Source organism: Anomaloglossus baeobatrachus, chromosome 6 (assembly GCF_048569485.1).
Source record: "Anomaloglossus baeobatrachus isolate aAnoBae1 chromosome 6, aAnoBae1.hap1, whole genome shotgun sequence".
NCBI lineage: Eukaryota > Metazoa > Chordata > Amphibia > Anura > Aromobatidae > Anomaloglossus > Anomaloglossus baeobatrachus.
This window is the reverse complement of record NC_134358.1, coordinates 91,701,055-91,723,188: the sequence shown is the minus strand read 5'-3', so window position 1 is coordinate 91,723,188 and position 22,134 is coordinate 91,701,055. Positions and strand designations below refer to the sequence as shown.

Sequence of the window (22,134 nt, the reverse complement as noted above, 5' to 3'; positions counted from 1 at the left end):
CTGTGATGTCTGAATATGTGTTAAATACCATGCCACGTATAGAGGTGCCTGTCATTTTTGTGGCAAGGTGCGGCTTTGTACAATTTCATTAAGTTGTGTAAATGGGTCACAGCACCCAGTGGACTGTATCGGGCAGCTAATCTAGTGGAGATCCCACAGGTATTTTGAAGATTATTAGACTTAAAAAGCCCTTCCACTCACTGGATCTCTAAACTCATTCTAGGCACATTACATTATCAAGATTGTGACTTGTTTTCTGGATGTCCAAAATAGCAGTTGAACTCAAGTAAAGGGAAGGAGAAAAAACAAGAATGTAGATGGTGAACATTGGAATGTGAATACGCATTGCTGCCAAGATAATATGAATATATATAATATATATAATTTATTTATTAAAAAAAAAAAATTATAATTAGTTGTTTAGCAAATAAAAGTGGCCAAATTTACTTGTGCCTAGAAACCACGTCAAGGTGTAACTTGTCCAAACTGAACTATTATATGGGCTAGAATAGAACCTATTTTTTTCTGGATGTGTCTGAACATTACTTAATATTGACTTATAAAGAGATTAAATTACTTTATTCAGAATATTCACGACTCTCACTGTATGGCCGGGGCCACACGGGGACTTAGGCTAAGTTCACATTTCCGTTGTTTTGCATCAGTCACAAGCGTTGCTTGACGCATGTGACTGATGCGTTTTACAACGGATGACAACGGATGACAAAAGAATTTCATTGTCGGACTCCGTACGCAACGCAGCATCATCAGTCGCAATCCATCACTAATAGAAGTCTATAGGGAAAAAACGGATTCCTGCAAAATATAACAGTGTCACTGCGACTGAGGTCCGACCATGCGATCAGACCTCAGCTGCGGGGGGCAGGCCGGCGCTGAGGAGAAGGGCTGGCTCTGAAGAGGGGCGAGCAGGCTCTGGGGAGGGAGGAATTTATCTCCTTCTCTCCTCCGTTGCTGGCTATTGCTATTCTCACCCTGCACTCGTGGTACACCGATGTACTGCGAGTGTAGTGCAATCTTTTTCTCACCCCATAGACTTGAATGGGTGCGAGAGAAAGAGACTCGCATTGTTTTCTCTGTCCAATTGGGGTTGAGAAAATTAATCATTCATGGGTGCTGACACACAGGCTAATATTGGTCCTAGTGGAATGCAATGTTTTATCACATTCCACTCTCCAATTTTCATGCCGTGTGGCTTAGGCCTATGACACACGATCTACGTCTTAATTTACACCTAAATACTTATTTATAAACAAAAGTGATGGCTTTTTTTTTTTCTTCTAGCAAAAAATCTGATCACAAATTTTATTCATAGCCAGCACTGAAGATATGATTGCTGTAGTCTGTATGGGCAGTTTGATAAAAGGGAATTGGTTACCATTAAAGCCAGTCTGTGCAATCTAGTTATTCAACTTTTTTTCTGTGAATAGGTGATAACTTACTTTTTGGATGGGGGTCTGATTGCTGGGAGTCAGATCCCTTCTATTTTGAGAATTTGGCACTGTTGTGTTTAGCTATATGTGGGGAGTAGTGATGGGCGTACCCGAACTGTAAACGGTTGGATCCGTGTGGTTTCAAAAGTACTTGAAAACAACGAAAAAGGAAGGGGGGGATACTTAGCCATGATAAAGCCTGATAGCTGGGGGCTGGGATTCTCAGGCTAGGGAGACCCATGCTTAATGTGGTCCTCTCAGCCTAAAAATAGCATCCTGCAGCTGCCCAGGATTGTCACATCCATTAGATGTGACAGTCCTGGAATCGGTGGAAATTGGGGGTAATAAGGGGTTAGTAACAGCCCAAAGCTTCCACTAAACCTTAGATTAGTAATGAGAGGCATATGAGACCCCCCACATTACTAAATTGTAAGTGAAAAGAAATAAACACAAATGTCAAAAAAATCCTTTATTTGAAATAAAATACAAAAAATACCCTCTTTCACCAATTTATTAACTCACAAAACACCAAGGTCCAACGTAATCAACACAACTTGCCACGATTAGTCCAGCTCTGCTACTCTTGAAGTAATAGGGGGCAGACATAGAACATGACCGCCCGCTATGACCTTCAGGCAAAGAATAAATGAGCGGTGACTGCACTCAGGTTATTTGTGGTCACAGCTGAAGGTTCCGACGGTCCTCCACCGGTGATCGCAGGTAACCTGACTTTAGGTGACCTCAGTAAAGTCAGTTACCTCACTTCAGGTGAGGTCACGGCGTTCAGACCTGCAGCTCCTAGCAGAAAACCATAGGGTTTTTTTGCCATGAAATGCAGATTTGGTGTAGAGATTTTACACCATATATTCCTGCACCCAATCGACACCTCCTGGCAAAAAAAAACACGCATCACTACTGTATGCGGTATGATGCGGTAGTGATTCGAATTGTGTGTTTTTTGTTTTGTTTGTTTTTGTATTTTGCCAGGAGGTGCAGATTAGGTGCATGGTGTAAATTTTTCTGCACCAAATCTGCATCTTTTGGCTCAGAAATGCACAACTCCTCAAAACACACCCCAGTTTTGATGCAGTTTCAAAGCTGTTTTCTGCCAGGAGGTGCAAATGTGGTACTGAAATGTCTGCACCAAACGGAATATGTATGTCACAACCACCTAAGCGCTCTACATGGCGTTATATGTTACATAATGGTAGTGAAGCTGCTCCTATTTCATACCCATTGTTGCTGGAAATACTTTCCTACGTTCAACTGTTGCCACAATTTATTCTAAATTTTATTCATTAAAGCACAAGTAAATGTATTTTATTTTAAATTTTATTGATATTTTTTTTTTTTTTTTTTTTTATGAGCTTCTTCATGTTCATCTCTTATTAGGTGGTGATAAACAATGCGGCCGGGAACTTCATTTCTCCTTCCGAAAGACTCTCTGCCAATGCCTGGAGAACCATCACAGACATCGTTCTTAATGGCACGGCTTACGTAACGCTTGAGGTTGGGAAAGAGCTAATTAAAGCAGGAAAAGGTAAGCCGCACAGCGACCTTGATTTTTGACTTGACCTTTACCTGCTGTGAAACATCTCCAGTCTTCTCGCCTCAACATGTTATCATGTGTTCTTCGCTTTACATTGCAGATGTCATATTGCTGCCATTACATTGCCAGCGCTCTAGGGAAATCATTAATTTATTAGATTTTTTTTTTTTTTTTTTTTTGCTTGTCAGAAATAATTGATGTGCAAGATTTTACACCTATTTAGAGGATAATGGCAATGTAAAGTGACATCTACTGTATAAAAATATTTGTGCTCTCCAGATTTTAGTAAGCTTAAGAGAGCAACCATACTTTTGGTTTGTTTTTTATTTATTTTTTTATTTTTTTTTCCTAAATTAATATATTTGTACAAGTTAAGGTAAGAGACTATAAAATGTAAGTTATTGGAGTAAAAATATACCTCTTTTTCCCACTTATCAGTCACGTCTCTCCTATATTGATCTTTCATTGTCAAAAACTGCTCAAATCTGTCTACAGATCTGTCTTCAATAAGGGATAATTGCACCTGTCTGGTGAAGACTATTGAGAGGGGAGGCATAAAGCTGGAAGGAGAATGGCATAGCAACCAAAGAGAGTTGCTGGGACGTCCACCGCCTGCAGCTCACATAAGGCCTCTTTCACACGTCCGTGGAGAAAACACACTTTTTTCACGGACGTGTTTGAAGGTGTGTATGACCCTCCGTGTGCCATAATTTTGGCACACGTATTTTCTGTGTGCTATCTGTGATGGCACACTGAGATCAGAAACTTTTTACCAGGGCTGTGGAGTCGGAGTCGTGGAGTCGGAGTCGGAGCTCATTTTGGTGGAGTCGGAGTCGGAGTTGGAGTCGGTATAAAATGCTCCGACTCCTAAAATATATAATATATTGGGGACAGGAGTGCAATGCAGAATGTGCTGAATATTTTACTAAATAATAACATTTAGTATAATGCTTATATTTAAGTGAAAAATTTATTGTAGTACAATGTGAACATCAGACATTTAATTGTTTTTATGATACAATAATCAAGATATTTGTATAGAACATAAAATATTTATTGGAATACAACTTTAGAACACAAAAAACTAATAAATTGTAAATATGTAATATATATATATATATATATATATATAATTGCCTTATTCTGTCTGTCTGTCTGTCTGTCATGCTCCGAAATTGTGTCCTTACGGTGACACAAAGCTGATTGGCCGCTGGGCTCGCCATGGCCCCGCCCCCCCACACGGATTGGCCTCTCGCCCCGGCTCTCTGCAGGCCCCGCCCCCTCACGCAATGCACGCTCGCTGTGGCCCAACTGACACGGGGCTCCGATTCCCAGGTGAGTACACACACACATCACACTCACTCTCACACTCACTCTCACACATCACATCCACACACTCACAACATCCTGGGATATCGCTTGCTTCTACACCGGCTCCGTCAGGATCCCGGCAGCGCCACACATAACCTTGCGATGCTGGGATCTTAACGGAGGCCGTGAAAGCTGGTAACCATTATACACATCGGGTAACTAAGGTCCCTTAGTTACCCGATGTGTATCATAGTTACCAGTGTACACCGGCTCACACTCACACACACATCACATCGCATCCACACATCAAGGTCCTGCAGCTGCAGAACATACAGACACATAACAGCACACACACACACACATACACACACAAATCAGATCACACTCACTCACATACACACATCACATCGCATCCACATACTCACAGCATCCTGGGATATCGCTTGCTTCTCGGCGGCGATATTGTGCTGTGATCTTCCAGGACCTGCGGGAGGATCACATGGCCAGAAGCATGTGATATCCCCGGATGTTGTGAGTATCAGCGCATATGTGCAATATCGTCAGTGTCTGTGTGTGTGAGTGTATGCGATCGGGTGTGTGTGTGAGTGTATGCGATCGGGTGTGTGTGTGAGTGTATGCGATCGGGTGTGTGTGTGAGTGTATGCGATCGGGTGTGTGTGTGAGTGTATGCGATCGGGTGTGTGTGTGAGTGTATGCGATCGGTTGTGTGTGTGAGTGGATGCGATCGGTTGTGTGGGTGAGTGGATGCGATCGGTTGTGTGGGTGAGTGGATGCGATCGGGTGTGGGTGAGTGTCGGCAGAGGAGCACGGCGTGCTGGAGGAGGCTGGGAGCAGAGAGGCTGATCTTGCGGAAGGCTGGGAGGGGGGGGCTGATGCTGAGGGAGGCTGGAAGGAGAGAGGCTGAGCAAACGTGCTCCATCCGCCATACTGCGCACTCCCCATCGTGCTGCATCCCCCATGCTGCGCACTCCCAAACGTGGTCCATCCGCCATGCTGCGCACTCCCAAACGTGGTCCATCCGCCATGCTGCGCACTCCCAAACGTGGTCCATCCGCCATGCTGCGCACTCCCAAACGTGGTCCATCCGCCATGCTGCGCACTCCCAAACGTGCTCCATCCGCCATACTGCGCACTCCCCATCGTGCACCATCCGGCATGCTGCGCACTCCTAAGCGGATGGAGCATGATGGGGGGTGCGCAGCATGGCGGATGGAGCACGTTTGGGAGTGCGCAGCATGACGGATGGAGCACGTTTGGGAGTGCGCAGCATGACGGATGGAGCATGTTTGGGAGTGCGCAGCATGCCGGATGGTGCACGATGGGGAGTGCGCAGTATGGCGGATGGAGCACGTTTGGGAGTGCGCAGCATGGCGGATGGAGCACGTTTGGGAGTGCGCAGCATGGCGGATGGACCACGTTTGGGAGCGCGCAGCATGGCGGATGGAGCACGTTTGGGAGTGCGCAGCATGGCGGATGGAGCACGTTTCGGAGTGCGCAGCATGGCGGATGGAGCACGTTTGGGAGTGCGCAGCATGGCGGATGGAGCACGTTTGGGAGTGCGCAGCATGCCGGATGGTGCACGATGGGGAGTGCGCAGTATGGTGGATGGAGCACGTTTGGGAGTGCGCAGCATGGCGGATGGAGCACGTTTGGGAGTGCGCAGCATGGCGGATGGACCACGTTTGGGAGTGCGCAGCATGGCGGATGGAGCACGTTTGGGAGTGCGCAGCATGGCGGATGGAGCACGTTTGGGAGTGCGCAGCATGGCGGGTGGAGCACGTTTGGGAGTGCGCAGCATGGCGGATGGAGCATGATAGGGGGTGCGCAGCATGGCGGATGGAGCACGTTTGGGAGTGCGCAGCATGGCGGATGGAGCACGTTTGGGAGTGTGCAGCATGGCGGATAGAGCACGATGGGGAGTGCGCAGCATGGCGGATGGAGCACGTTTGGGAGTGCGCAGCATGGCGGATGGAGCACGTTTGGGAGTGTGCAGCATGGCGGATAGAGCACGATGGGGAGTGCGCAGCATGGCGGATGGAGCACGTTTGGGAGTGCGCAGCATGGGGGATGCAGCACGATGGGGAGTGCGCAGCATGGCGGATGGAGCATGATAGGGGGTGCGCAGCATGGCGGATGGAGCACGTTTGGGAGTGCGCAGCATGGCGGATGGAGCACGTTTGGGAGTGTGCAGCATGGCGGATAGAGCACGATGGGGAGTGCGCAGCATGGCGGATGGACCACGTTTGGGAGTGCGCAGCATGGCGGATGGAGCACGTTTGGGAGTGCGCAGCATGGGGGATGCAGCACGATGGGGGGTGCGCAGCATGGGGGATGGAGCACGATGGGAGGTGCACACCTCCCCCCAACACACACACACACGCGCACTGCACAACACACACACACTAGGAATCACAAACAACGCCCTACACAGACACCCACACACACAGACAACGCTGCACACACAAATATACGCACATACTGCACAACACACACATTGCTCAAAACATACCTCCCCCCAAAACACACCACACACACACAAACCGCACAACACACACACACACAACGCTACAGACACACAGCGCTCCACAAACAACGCAACACACGCAACACACATACAACACCGCTCTCACCCCCCGCGACACTCAGAACATGTACAGCGCCCTACACAAACACTTGGTAACTACACACAACAACATCTATATATATAACAAAAATCATACATGAACTACACAATACGTAAATTCTAGAATACCCGATGCGTAGAATCGGGCCACCTTCTAGTATATATATATATATTACATATTTACAATTTATTACAGTTTTTTGTGTTCTAAATTTGTATTCCAATAAATATATTTTATGTTCTATCCAAATATCTTGATTATTGTATCATAAAAATTATTAAATGTCTGATGTTCACATACACATATTCATGTACTACAATAAATTTTTCACCTAACTATAAGCAATATATGTAGGAGTCGGAGCCGTAGTCGGAGCCGGAGCAAGAGAATTTGAGGAGTCGGAGTCGAAGGTTTGGCTTACCGACTCCACAGCCCTGCTTTTTACTCACCTGTCTGAAGTGCTGCTGTCCATGGTGCTTATGACTCTCTTGTCACACTTGATTCCGGGTCCTCAGTGCAGTGAATATGCAATTAACATAATGAGGAGAACCCTGAAGAATGAGTTGGCCCTGAAGCAAGTGACAGCAGCACCGAAGACAGGTGAGTATAGGAATTCATTGTATTTCAAATACACGCTTTCTCCGGTAGGTGTCACATGGATCACACCACTGTGTGGTCCGTGTTACATCACTGATGCCGGAGAAAATCAGACGTGTGTGTGTGTGTGTGTGTGTGTGCGCGCGCGCGCGCCACATGGTCCATGATAAATCATTGATGTGTGCGCAGACCAATTTTAATGGGTCTGCGCATGTCCGTGATTCCGGTATGTATAAAAACTGCATCAGACGTACTGAAATCACTGACGTGTGAAGGGACCTCAGGGAAATGAGGGGGAGAAAATGTAGGAAATAAGTTAGTCAATGGCCAGAAATAGTCTTATTCCTCAATCACACATGACAGCTTATTCTTTGAAGCCTCCTGAAGTTTTCAGGGATTATAAAATATTTTTAATTTCCCTCAGAATGGGAAAGTAACACTAAAACAAAAGATTCTGCACCGGCCTGGCACAGGCTCTCTATGCACAGTGCGGTGACATCCAGGCAGATGACTGGTGACCAATTGAGACTTTGCTGTCATTCCAAACTAAAGGACAGCTGCTATGCTGGTACAATCGTTTTGGCAAGGCTCATCTAACGGTCAGGCTAATGGGCTACCTACTGTACTAGTTGTAAATATAAAAAATAATTCTGCAGGCAATGCTCTATTCAGATTGAAGAGTCTACATAAAGACTGTGAGTATCTAAAGAATTGCAGACACTTTATTTACCTGCAGCTCAACCAAACATGAAATCTACCTATGCCAAACCTCAGTCAGAGCTGGCACCACCCAGTCTCACTGTCCTGCCCCCCCCTCTGCACACTCATTGGCTGTCAGTATTTTTCCCAGCACTGACCTCTCATCACTACAGAATTGCAAGTAATAGCCCAACATAGGGCTCTGCACCCCCCCCCCCCCTCCACATAGAGCTCCGCACCCCCCACACAGGGCTCTGAACCCCTCCACAGCATTATACGCCCCCACCGTGTAGGGAATAAATACATACTCCCCTCCCCTCTCCTCGGTCCCTGCCGCTGCTCCTCATTCGCCCGCTGTCTGTGCTCTGCCCATATCTGTACAGTAGTGATGTCACCGCTGTACTTAACTGTCAGAGCAGACATCTGGACAATGATGAGAAGCAGCGCAGCGCTCCATCTCATCAGTGCTTTCAAGTGTACTAGCAGCTGTGATGCCGATAAATTTGAACGTGTGATCCTGAGCAGGGGGCCCGGTATTAGAGCTGACACTGCAGGCAGCTGCCGTCAGACCCCTCCCCTCAGTTAACAAGTCCTACAGCAGTGGTGGGGGAGGGTGCAGGGAGGGGGGCAGCGACTCCGGCGCACTGTACATGCCCAGCAGGGCAGCTAAATGACGTCGGCTGTGATGCCCGTCTAGAAGGCGAGCATAAGCTCCCGCCCCTGTCGACATGACATCACAGGAAGCAGCAAAATCCCGGCAGGAGTGGTCACATGACCGCTCTGAGATGGGGGAGAGGGGCTTACAGCAGGGCAGGTAGGTAGTTACTATATACCTACCTGCCCCTATGTAGCCCAATAGTGCAATAAACAAAATAAGCTGGATAACTTTTTTTAACATATCGAAAAATAAATAAAAAAATGAGGGCATCAGAACCGTGCACAGGCTGCAGCCTCTGGATCATGAATCCTGTTTTGGAGACCAACCTCCTGCTGAAAGACGAGGTATTATGGAAATGTAGGTCAACCTTTTTAAGAAAAGGGAAAATTTTAGTTTTCAGAGGTATAAGTTTTTTGTTTTCTTCATCGTTCCTTATGGGAGACCCAGACCATGGGTGTATAGCTTCTGCCTCCGGAGGACACACAAAGTACTACACTAAAAAGTGTAGCTCCTCCCTCCGAGCATATACACCCCCTGGATGACCACATCTAGCCAGTTCAATGCTTTGTGTTCAGGAGGTCACACACACATGCATTCTCATCTGATTTTTGATTTCAAAGAGTTGGAAGAAAAGCGGGTCCAAGCTGGACTCCCGGCATGTCCCTTCTCACCCCACTGTGTCGGCGGTGCTGTTAAGGTTGATTTACAAGGCTGGAGCCTTACATGCCGCGCTCCTTCACCATCCCTCGGGCTCTGGCTTGAAGTGGGAGCCATCACAGGATGGCTTTGCAGGATGGCTTTCCCAGTCCTTTGCCGACTCCATGGGACAGCTGTCCCGGACTCTGCTGACCATGCATCAGCCCCCTTCTCAGGGCGCCTCTGCTGCTCCGACTCGCTCTGCAGAGCTCACAGAGGATTTTTCATCTGTTCCCGGACCCCGTCCTCCTAAACGGAGACGCAGGGACTCTTCTCCTTCCTCGTCCCACGGCTCTGATTCACGAGCTGAAGTGCAGGGCGAGGAGGATGCCTTTACTGTGGGCTCGGACGCTACCTCTATGTACCCCATTGATTTATCTGAAGGGGATGCGGATGTTAGTGACTTGATTGCGTCCATTAATTCCGTACTGGACCTCAATCCACCAGTGTCAGAGGAACAAGCCTCTCTGGTAGAAAAACACCAGTTTACCTCACCTAAGAGAGCAAGGCGTATGTTTTTTAACCACTCCAGTTTTCAGGCCACTGTGACCAAGCCCAGGGCCTGTCCTGACAAACGCTTCCCAAAGCGTAGTTCTGATGAACGTTTTCCCTTTCCACCAGAGGTGGTCAAGGAGTGGGCTCATTCACCAAAGGTAGATCCTCCGGTGTCTAGAATCTCAGCCCGGACAGTTGTATCTGTGGCCGATGGCACCTCACTTAAGGATCCCACTGACCGCCAGGTTGACCTTCTGGCCAAATCTGTATATGAGGCGGCAAATCTGTATATGAGGCGGTAGGGGCCTCGTTCTCCCCGTCTTTTGCTGCGGTGTGGGCTCTTAAGGCCGTTTCTGCTTCTCTGGAGGAGATGCATTCCCTCACCAGGGACTCTATGCCCGAAATGGTTGCCTTAACTTCCCAGGCTTCGGCTTTTTCATCCTATGCCATGTCTGCCATTCTGGAGGCTTCTCACCGCACGGCGGTGGCTTCCGCTAATTCCCTCGCGATCCGCAGGATCTTGTGGCTTCGAGAGTGGAAAGCAGACGCTTCTTCTAAGAAGTACCTTGCTGGGCTCCCCTTTGCTGGGTCCCGGCTGTTCGGTGAACAACTGGATGAAATTATTAAGGAAGCTACTGGCGGGAAGAGTACTTCCTTGCCACAAACTAAAACCAGGAAACCTGTCCAGGGCAAGAACCAGTCGAGGTTTCGTTCCTTTCGTTCCTCTAACTGGTCATCCTCTAAGCCCTCAGCCTCGTCCACTCACTCAGCCAAGGATCGAAAACCCAGCTGGCGCACGAAGCCGCGTCCTCAGAAGAGCGGAGGAGCCGCTGCCATTAAGGCAGCCTCCTCTTGACTATCTGGCTGCGCCAGCAACGTCCTTGGTCGGTGGCAGGCTCTCCCACTTTGGCGACGTGTGGTTCCAACACGTCTCCGATCAGTGGGTGCGGGATATCATCTCCCACGGCTACAGGATAGAATTTTCTTCCAGCCCGCCAAACAGATTTTTTTCTGTCCACTCCCCCCTGCTCCAAAGCCGCCGCCTTCTCTCAGGCCGTGGCTTCCCTGCAGGCCAACGGAGTAATTGTACCGGTTCCCGCCCGGGAACGGTTCAGAGGTTTCTACTCAAACCTCTTCCTAGTCCCCAAGAAGGACGGTTCCTTCCGGCCCATCCTGGATTTCAAGCTTCTCAACAAGCATGTTCAGGTGCGGCACTTTCGCATGGAGTCTCTGCGATCAGTCATTGCCTCAATGACCCAGGGAGATTTTCTAGCATCCATCGACATCAGAGATGCCTATCTGCATGTGCCAATTGCAGTTTCACACCAGCGTTGGCTACGTTTTGCAATCGGAGAGGAACATTTCCAATTCGCGGCTCTCCCTTTCGGGTTAGCCACGGCCCCTCGTGTATTCACCAAGGTCATGGCAGCAGTGGTTGCGGTTCTGCACCTCCAGGGGTTGGCAGTGATTCCTTACCTGGACGACCTTCTAGTCAAGGCTTCATCCAGTGCAGACTGCCAGCGGAGTGTCTCGCTCACTCTCGCCACGCTTGTTCAATTCGGGTGGCTTGTTAATCTGCCCAAGTCCACTCTGACCCCGACCCAGGAACTTGCGTACCTAGGGATGCAATTCGAGACTCTGCCGGCACTTGTGAAGCTGCCCTTAGTCAAACAGCAGTCCCTTCATCTGGCGGTGCACTCTCTGCTGAGGCCCCGCCGTCATTCCATCAGGCACCTAATGCAGGTGCTAAAAAGAAAAACTTTCAGCTCACCCATTCCACGTGCTCGAATTTCCTTCTGCTGCTCGGGCTGCAGGTGCTGCTACCTGTGTATAATGAAGAAAGAAGAGTTCTGCCCAGCGCAAGAAGGAGAAATATGCCAGTAAATTTCCAGATGCTTTATTCTGCTTGGTTTCCAGTAAAAATGATCATATAAACATATGAACAGTTAAGACAATGTCCTCCATGGATGATGACACAACAGCTGTTGTGTCAGCATCCATGGAGGACATTGTCTTAACTGTTCATATGTTTATATGATCATTTTTACTGGAAACCAAGCAGAATAAAGCATCTGGAAATTTACTGGCATATTTCTCCTTCTTGCGCTGGGCAGAACTCTTCTTTCTTCATAATGCAGGTGCTGGGTCAGATGGTGGCGTCAATGGAAGCGGTTCCCTTTGCCCAGTTCCATCTGCGTCCCCTGCAGCTGGACATCCTCCGCTGTCGGGGCAAGCGGACCTCTTCCTTGCACAGGCTAGTGGCTCTGTCGCCACAGACCAAGAGCTCTCTTCAGTGGTGGCTTCGGCCCCTCTCTGTCCCAGGGACGCTCCTTTCTGGCCCCGTCCTGGGTGATTCTCACCACGGACGCCAGTCTATCCGGCTGGGGAGCAGTGTTTCTCCACCACCGAGCACAGGGCACTTGGACTCCGTCCGAATCAGCCCTCTCGATCAATGTGCTGGAAATCAGAGCTGTGCTCCTAGCTCTCGTAGCTTTTCACCACCTGTTGGCGGGCAAGCACATTCGAGTCCAGTCAGACAACGCGACAGCAGTTGCCTACATCAATCACCAAGGCGGGACACGCAGCCGCCTGGCAATGTTGGAAGTTCAACGTATCCTTCAGTGGACGGAGGACTCCAAGTCCACCATATCCGCAGTCCACATCCCAGGCGTAGAAAACTGGGAGGCAGATTATCTCAGCCGTCAAACCGTGGACAGCGGCGAGTGGGCCCTGCATCCGGCAGTGTTCTGGTCAATCTGCCGCAAGTGGGGCACTCCGGAAGTGGATCTAATGGCATCCCGGCACAACAACAAGGTCCCGGTTTACGTGGCTCGCTCCCACGATCCTCAGGCCTTGGCGGCGGACGCACTGGTTCAGGATTGGTCCCAGTTCCGTCTGGCCTACGTGTTTCCCCCTCTAGCTCTCTTGCCCAGAGTCCTGCGCAAGATCAGAATGGAGGGCCGTCGGGTCATAATCATTGCTCCGGACTGGCCCAGGCGAGCTTGGTACCCAGACCTGCTCCGTCTGTCCGTAGAGGTGCCGTGGCATCTCCCGGACCGCCCAGACCTTCTCTCACAAGATCCGTTTTTCCGCCAGAATTCTGCGGCTCAGATTGACGGCGTGGCTCTTGAGTCCTGGATCCTGACGGCTTCAGGCATTCCTTCCGAGGTCATCTCCACTATGACTCAGGCCCGGAAGTCTTCCTCGGCCAGGATTTACCACTGGACTTGGAGAATTTTCCTGTCCTGGTGTCGCTCTTCCGGCCATGCTCCTTGGCCGTTTTCCTTGCCGACCATCCTGTCCTTTCTACAGTCCGGTCTGCAGCTAGGACTATCCCTCAATTCCCTCAAGGGACAGGTCTCGGCTCTGTCAGTGTTGTTCCAGCATATATATATATTAGTGCTCACTTCAGTTATCCTATTCAGTGTTGTTCCAGCGGCGTATCGCCCGACTGGCCCAGGTGCGCACATTCATGCAGGGCGCATCTCACATCATTCCGCCTTACCGGCGGCCTCTGGATCCCTGGGACCTCAACCTGGTCCTCACGGCCTTACAGAAACCCCCCTTTGAGCCTCTTAGGGAGGTTTCTTTGTTTCGTCTTTCACAGAAAATGGTCTTTCTGGTGGCCATAACCTCTCTCAGGAGAGTCTCTGATTTGGCTGCGCTCTCTTCGGAGTCACCCTTTTTGGTTTTTCACCAAGACAAGGTGGTTCTCCGTCCGACTCCGGACTTTCTCCCTAAGGTGGTGTCTCCTTTCCACCTTAAACAGGACAATTCATTGCCTTCCCTTTGTCCGGCCCCTGTGCATCGCTTTGAGAAGGCGTTGCATACTTTAGATTTGGTGCAGGCGCTCCGGATCTATGTGTCACGCACCGCTGCCCTTAGGCGGTGCACCTCTCTTTTTGTGCTGACCTCAGGTCAGCGCAAGGGTCTCTCGGCTTCTAAACCGACCCTAGCTCGTTGGATTAGGTCGGCCATATCCGATGCCTACCAATGTTCTCAGGTGCCCCCCCCCCCCCCCCCCGCCGTGGATTAGGGCGCACTCGACCAGAGCTGTCGGTGCCTCTTGGGCTTTCAGGCACCAGGCTACGGCTCAGCAGGTCTGTCAGGCTGCCACTTGGTCTAGTCTGCACACCTTTTCGAAGCACTACCAAGTGCATGGTCATGCTTCGGCAGATGCGAGCTTGGGCAGACGCATCCTTCAGGCGGCTGTCGCCCATTTGTGAAGTTAGGTTTTGCCTACTTCTCAGTTTCTATTTATTTCCCACCCATGGACTGCTTTGAGACGTCCCATGGTCTGGGTCTCCCATAAGGAACGATGAAGAAAAAGAGAATTTTGTTTACTTACCGTAAATTCTTTTTCTTATAGTTCCGACATGGGAGACCCAGCACCCTCCCTGTTGCCTGTTGGCAGTTCTTGTTCCGTGTGTTTTCACCGGCTGTTGTTGTAGACAGAGGTTCCGGTTATTCCGGGTTTTACTCTATCTCTACTTGTGGGTGGATGTCCTCCTTCAGCTTTTTCACTAAACTGGCTAGATGTGGTCATCCAGGGGGTGTATATGCTCGGAGGGAGGAGCTACACTTTTTAGTGTAGTACTTTGTGTGTCCTCCGGAGGCAGAAGCTATACACCCATGGTCTGGGTCTCCCATGTCGGAACTATAAGAAAAAGAATTTACGGTAAGTAAACAAAATTCTCTTTTTTTTTTTTTGTTTTTTTTTTTTTTTACCATTATAATGTACTGAAAAATTGCAAAAGAAAAACATTCCAAGTGGGGAGAAATTATATATTAAAAAAAACCCCCATTGTTTCTTGAATTTAGTTTTCTACAGCACTTAACGTGTGGTCAAAATAACCTAAAAACCTGATTCTTCCAATACGAAACACGTGTTGTATTATATTTTGGTGGTTAAAAAAAAATAAAATAGTATAATTATTATGTCCCAAAACACCCTGATGTTGAGTTATTTGTAGGAGACGTTCAGGTGTGCTGTAGTCACCGGCTCCCATGGGCTTGCAATCTAATCTGCTCATGTACCCACACAAGATTGGATTTTCAGCAAAGTTCAGCTACAACATAATGTATCCGGGTCCTCACATCATGGACATCTGTCATTTACTGGAGATGACAATGCAATAACCACGAGAACACATAACTTTTATACCAGCAAACGTGTTGATTTGATCAGACGTTCTCTGCAGCACATAAGCCATAATGAAATACTCACTAACCAAAAAGGGGGAAAAAAAAGCTTGTTCTGAAGATAAATGAATAGTGGTGGTAGCGGCGCCGCTTATCTTTGTAGATCTGTGTTACAAGAATTGATCGAATCAGATGTGGATAAACACAGATGTATGGAGACCACGCCGGCCAGCAATGGGCAATTCAATGATTAAAGTCTTGGGTGACAGATGCCGTCTTCAGGAGCCGTACGGAAATCACAAATCCTGTAAAAGGGCAATCGGATTACGGTGTGAAGATCTCCTCGTAATCTGCTGAGAACATCTCCTATTATCAATGAGAGATGAGGGGAGCGGAGCCGAGCTCTGCACGGAGCGTCCATCACCGCAGCTGACTGCGTCCTCTGCCTGCGCTCTCCAGGGAGGGAAACACCAAAAGTCACTGAGCGTAGACCCTTTTTAAGGTTATGTGCACACAAAGTATTTGCAGCAAAAATTTCTTTATGGTTTCTGCATCTCTTGGCAGGAAAAAATACTTTTTTTTTTTTTCCCCATCCATTAGTATGGGTGACATGTGCAGCAAAAATACTGAAAGAATTGACATACTGCAGATATAAATCTGCCTAGAAAAGATAAGCCGGATTCTCATTCACTTTGCGGGGACTAGGAAATCCTTCAGGTTTTGTCATCTGTATAGAAAAAAAGCGACAAAACTGCAACATGTGCACAGAGCCAAAGGGATTCTCTCTGGTTTGGGGGTTGCCTTAACGGGATTCTAAATTTTATTGTCACTAGCTGTAGTACCCGGGCGTTGCCCAGGATAGTAACTATCTCTCAGAGTTTCTGTCTGTCTGTCTCTGTGTGTCTGTCTCTGTCTGTATCCGTTTCTCTGTCTCTGTATCAGTCGTCTCTGTCTGTCTGTCTGTCTGTCTGTCTGTCTCCTTCCAGGTCCATCTCTTTGCCCGGCCGTCTCTTTGCCCGGCCGTCTTTCTGTCTGTCTTTTTCTGTCTCTCTATCCGTCTCCCCACCGACCGATATCTTATTACCTCACACATAAGCTTCTTATACTAACAGTTTATTTTGTTCCTATAGCAACCACTGACAGTTGCTATTAATAGCCTGTATCTCCCACCTCCATTCAGATCAATGGAGGCAGGATTTTGGAGACTAATTGTAAAGTGCTGGGTTAGATTTTCCCGTCCAAACATGGTCTATGATGTTCCTGGAGTCACATGGAGTGTCTTGAAAATTTTGTGATTGTAAATGCGACGGTGCGGATTCCTTTAGCGGACATATACACATACACACATACATGCACATATACACTCAGCTTTACATATTAGACTAGGTATCCAGTGTATTTTTTGTGAAATCCACTGTATATCACAGCACCAGCCTTACTGATCAGGTTATCTTCCACTTGAGTGTTTGCTGGGGTTTTAATTTTTATTTTATTTATACCCTCTGGTATTTTTGCTTTGATGAGGCTTCATGTTTTCATTACATGCTTGCAAGTCTATGGGACAAATCTGTATATAAATAGGCAAACCCGGAAGAGAAATTGACATGTGGAATTGAAAAGGCCGGTTTTCGAGTTTAAAAAAAAAAAAAAACAGAGCGCGCAGGAGGTTTATTTCTTGACGTCCATCCACTTTGCTGGAACTGTAGGACACTGTTTTTGACGCAGTGAAAATAGAAAGCTCAAACAAAGGCCACGTGCACACGGTGAGTATTTGGTGAGGTTTGTTTGTTTTTTTTTGTTTTTTTTTTCCCTCGAATTGTTCCACTCCTTGTTTTGCCTTTACAAATACTGCGGTAAAAAACTCACCAAATACTCAATGTGTGCACATGGCAAAAGTTTTCAAAATCTGCTTTAGATTCAGTTTAAAAGGGGAAAGTATCCACTTGGTTCTGTTCAGATGTCCCTCATGTCCACAGGTGTTAAATGTCCACAGGTGTTAAATGTCCACAGGTGTTAAATGTCCACAGGTGTTATGCACTAGCAGCAGACAGTAATTTACAGGGTAAGGCCCCCTTCACACGTACGCACAGAAAACCCGCAAATTTCTGTTTTGACCATCCGTGTAACGTTACATCCATGTCATGTATCAGACACCCCCATTACTAACCCAGTAATCAAAAAGAATATAAAAAAAAATTCATTCATTCCCCATAGGTGTCTACTTTACCTGGCTGGTTATTTAAAAATGGGAGGACCCCACGTCACTTTTTTTTTTTTTTTTTTTTTTTTTTTGTTTTTTGACGGACCCATTGACTTGTATGAGTCTGAGAGATCCGTGCTGCCGGGGAAAAAAATGGACTTGTCCCTTTGTGGATCACATGACAGACGTGTGGCTCATACGGTCCATGTGAAAATGCAAAGGTGGGAAAGTCAACCTAAATTTTAATGGCTGGAAACACATGTATGACGGGCCTTCACCTGTGAGGAGCCAGTGCCGGACCTTTGGGACGGTGAGTATTCTCATGTTTTGTTTTACGTGATTTGCAATTCTGTGAGGACAATGGCCTTTATTTAGCCAAGGTTATCCATATTAAAGCACCTCTTCAGCATTTATTTATTTATTTAGTGAGACTTTTTTAAAGGGAAGGTGTCGTCCAAAAAAAAATGTCAATAACTGAAAAAATGTAAAGTATTAATGTTTTTAATATTTTGTTAACATATTTGTTTTTAATTGAGCAAAATATGAAAAAAAAAGTATATTTTCCACTCTTAAACACTAGAGGGAGCAGCTGCTGAAATCCTATTGTAGAACTAGCTCACATTACAGCTGCAGTAAAAGTGGTCAGGATCTGCTCTCCTGTGTGTGATGTCACCTCCCCCTCCCAATCTTTCCACAAAGATAAGGGAAGATTAAGTGTAGGATCACAGTGCGGAGCCATTTTGTTGGTGACAGCAAAGTGATCCTAATGTCTAAAGTGTCACCTAGTACAGCTGCATAGTGCTCCCCACATAGTGCTCTGCACGCCTCATACCCGCAATGCTCTGCCACCCTCCGGCAGTGCTCTGCCACACACCCGCCGGCAGTGCTCTGCTGCACGCATGCCTGTGTACATTGCGCTCCTCAGTATACTGTGCTCTGCTGAGCTGAGGAGTGGAGGCCCGAGGTCAGGACACGAGAGCGGCGGCGGTGGGAGTAGAGGGTAGGGGAGAGAGAGGGTAACTGGATGGGAGGGGGGGAGTGTAGCGGCGGCGGCCCGGCACCGATACTCACTCATCCTGAACAAGACAGGGGGAACGTGCAGCACACCATATACTTTGTGAGCGCCACAAAGATGGCGCCGATCTCCTCCTTCTGCTGTGATCTGGACAGCCCAGGGGTCGCGTCCAGCTCACAGCAGGGAGCTCTCAGTGTTAGAGAAGAGGGTCGCAGCCTGACAACTGTCTGTTATGCACAGGGGACTGCTGTATTTGAGGTGAGTAACTCTTGTTCCAAACAACAAATCCAAGATGGCAGCCCCCAGTGCCTTCAGCAAAACTAGAAGTGAATTAAATAGTGAATTTAATTTTGTATTAAAAATACTTTATTTCATAATCACTATTATTAATACAAAAAAAAGACACCTTACCTCTTAAATTTAAGTCTCTGACCCGCTATATTATACTCGCCCTCCTATATTCTACTCACCCTCCAATATTATACTCACCCTCCGGCGTCTTCATCTTCTATCACTATCGCTCCCGAGGTCGCAACTCACCACATGTCTTTGAGAGCCTTGCTTTTGCTTTCATAGACTTGCATTGGGAACTTATGACATAACTTCTGGCCGCAAGCCAGAAGTTAGTCACAAGATGGTGCTGTGGAATGGGAGCAACATTGATAAGAAGTGAAGACTCCGGAAGGTGAGTATATGACAGGGGGCTTCGATTTTAAAGTGCCATTCCAGTGCTAAAAAACAAAAAAAAAAAAAACAACAACCCTCTGTAGTGGTGCTTTAAATCAGTGGGGGTCCAAATGCCAAGAACATTGCTTACACAGGCCAGTGTTTACATAGGCTCTATGCTTTACATCTAGTCTTGCCTGTACCCGAAGTACAGCCTTGGGAGTGCCAGGACCCCTGTATTTTTGCTGGGAGGTGGCCTGCCACCACTCAAATACACATTGCTTATGTTTGTCTCAGTAAAACCATTTTTTTTTTTTTTTTTTTTTTTGCATGTGCATATTTTTTGTTCAAGATCAAGAGTCGATATGAAGGATGCCTGCTCTCCTATATCAGTCATTCCTGCATTGTATAGACACCACTTTTAGGGTGTGAATAGTAATGAGTCTTCACCATGTCAGTGATCCTGCCCGTGCTGAGTGCCGCTCGCTGACATACCCGACGCGTGTTACTATGTCTCTGATCTAAAACTTTGTTGGCCTTTGTTTTTCAGTAGTTTTCGGTGTTCGGATCCACGTTTTGATTTATCAGCTGTTTGGGCCTCTGTGACAAATGTCATTGTATACAATCTGAAACTCATTTTAGTCCCGGTGATGCCCGGGGCATGCCTAGTAAATGTGTACATAGTTCATGACTCAATTTATTGTGCTCCGATTGAAGCATCATTCCCCACTATAAAATTTGATTAGCTGAGTCAGATTTCCCGTTTCCACAGCGGTATTAAATTTTGTATGGATGTCCTTTAGGCAGTAATAGTTTAATTAGAATTGTTTTGATAACTTTTCCTTTATTATTAAGCCATTAATAATTTAACACTACGTTGGATGCAGAATACAGATGTGCCCGTCTTGTTTACCTCGTCAATGCAGCACTCGGACTGTTGGCTTATAAATGACGGGATATTCTGGCACTGCCAGCACTTGTGCCGTGTGATCGTACACGTACTACGGATTCACTATGACTTAGATTAGGCTCGAAATGCGTCAGAAATGTATTTTAGTATTTCTTTATGGTTTTATGAAGATCACACTTCTGTATTTTCCTTTTTGATGTATGAAATGTCCCTGCACCTGTTTCGGGTCACATGGCCTTCTGGCAATCAGTCTACGTGGCCGTTGGTCTAAGTACTGTTGAATGGATCAATATCAGTGGATTATCTCAGACATGTGGACAAGTGTCTATCACAGAATGGGCTTAAAGATTATTCGGTGAAAACCAGTGATGACCTATCCCCATAATGGGTGATAACTAGTGATGGGTGAGCACTAAAATGCTATTCAGACTGGTCAGACGATTGCATGAGCTAGACTGGAGTAACTAGCCTTATGGAAAGTCAATGAATGGCCTCTTCAGGTCTCCACCCACATCCAGCAAGTCATAAGTAGAGCATATCCAGCGGGATGGTGGACTTTTTTTTTTTTTTGCGCACTATGTTCAAGGACATTGTTTTATTCCCCAGGAGAGTCATTTGAAGGGCCTTTTTCCACTTGCGTACCGCTTCCGATACGAGAACATCGGAAGGGATCTGCTAATAATCCTCTACTGCGGGCGTCAGCCGAGGGTCATGCAATCTTGCGATCATATTACAGCCTCGGAGAAGAGGGGGGGAGCACTTTCTCCCTCTCCTCCGCTGTATGTCTCTCCGTATATCACACTACAGTCGCATAACATGCAAGTGCAGTGTGAGGTTTCATACTCTCATAGGCTTGTATGGGGGTGCATGAGACGAGACTCGCAAAACGCAGCATGCTGCGATTGCACCGAGAGCACGATTCGTGTCAAGAAATAAAAGGAGAGCGGACACTGCCTCATTGATTAACACTGGTGCGAGTGCGATCCAATGTTTTATCGGATCTCACTCGCACATGAAAATCGCAGGTGGAAAAGAGCCCGAAGACTGCAAATGGCTCTCCCTGTGGTGCCTGCTCCCATCATTCCATGAAGCTAGCCTGTGCATTGTGGTAGATGTTTCACGGACAACATATCTGATCACCTGTGATACTCTGCCAAGCTCCACGAGTACCCAAGCACACCGATGCTTGATTGAGTAACGAACATGCTCTCTCCACTAGTGATAACCACTTGATCGGTTGGGGTCTGACCTCTGGGACACGCATAGATACTGCCCCTCCATTCATTCCCTATGCAGAGCACTGTGCTTGGATTTTATGAGCAGCCCCCAAAGAGAATGAATGGAGGTATCCGATCTGCTGTTCCTTTCTGTAACTAGGATAAAAGTGCCCCATTGGGGATTAAAATGCAAGTCCTGCAGGTCCCTTCACCGCACCCGACCCCTTCCATCCCCATTCAATAAGTTATTACCTATCAATGAGATCAGTGATAACGTCTTGTAATCCGACAACCCATGTAACGTATTTACTGGCCACCATTGCTGTGTTACTTCACTTACTACTGATACAGTCCAGCTGCCAGGGAGCGAGGCGCATTGTAGACTAGTCGGACAGGACAGTCCCCGACGTATTGTACGTCTATGTATAGGGAGAGACCTGTAAGTCAAGGGCAGTGGGCAAGGAGAAGCCACTGGAGACCCACTTGTCCAACTAGTCTACAGCGAGGCTTGTTCCCCCGGTGGGTTTTAAAGTATATTTCTCTCAAACGCCGCAGCATGTAACATACCTGGCTGAGATCATCCATCCTGTATCTGAAGCATACTGGCCATGAATTGGGTATTATATATTAGCTGTCAGGTTCACTTTACCTTATTGGATATTGATACTGTTCCTTTAATGGTTAGTTGCCAAAAAGCAAAAGTTATCCCCTATTAATAAGTTGCTGATCACTGTGCGTCTGACTGTTGGCACCCCCAACAATCGGGGTGAGACTCAACATCTCCGTCTTGGATGGAGAAGAGGAGCACATACTTGGTCTCCATCCATTGTCAGTGACACTGCTGGCAGAGGGCACGTTGCTTGGCTTCCTCCGTCAGTCTCAG

General features: G+C 47.5%; 1 protein-coding gene across 1 annotated transcript in view; it reads left to right on the top strand.

Annotated features, from left to right (window-relative positions):
- Nucleotides 1-22,134, top strand: part of DECR1 (2,4-dienoyl-CoA reductase 1) — an 83,863-nt gene that overhangs the window by 44,469 nt on the left and 17,260 nt on the right. The window contains exon 5 of the mRNA XM_075316269.1: nt 2,844-2,991. Within this exon, the coding sequence (XP_075172384.1) occupies nt 2,844-2,991 (148 nt within the window). The remainder of the gene's footprint in view (nt 1-2,843; nt 2,992-22,134) is intronic.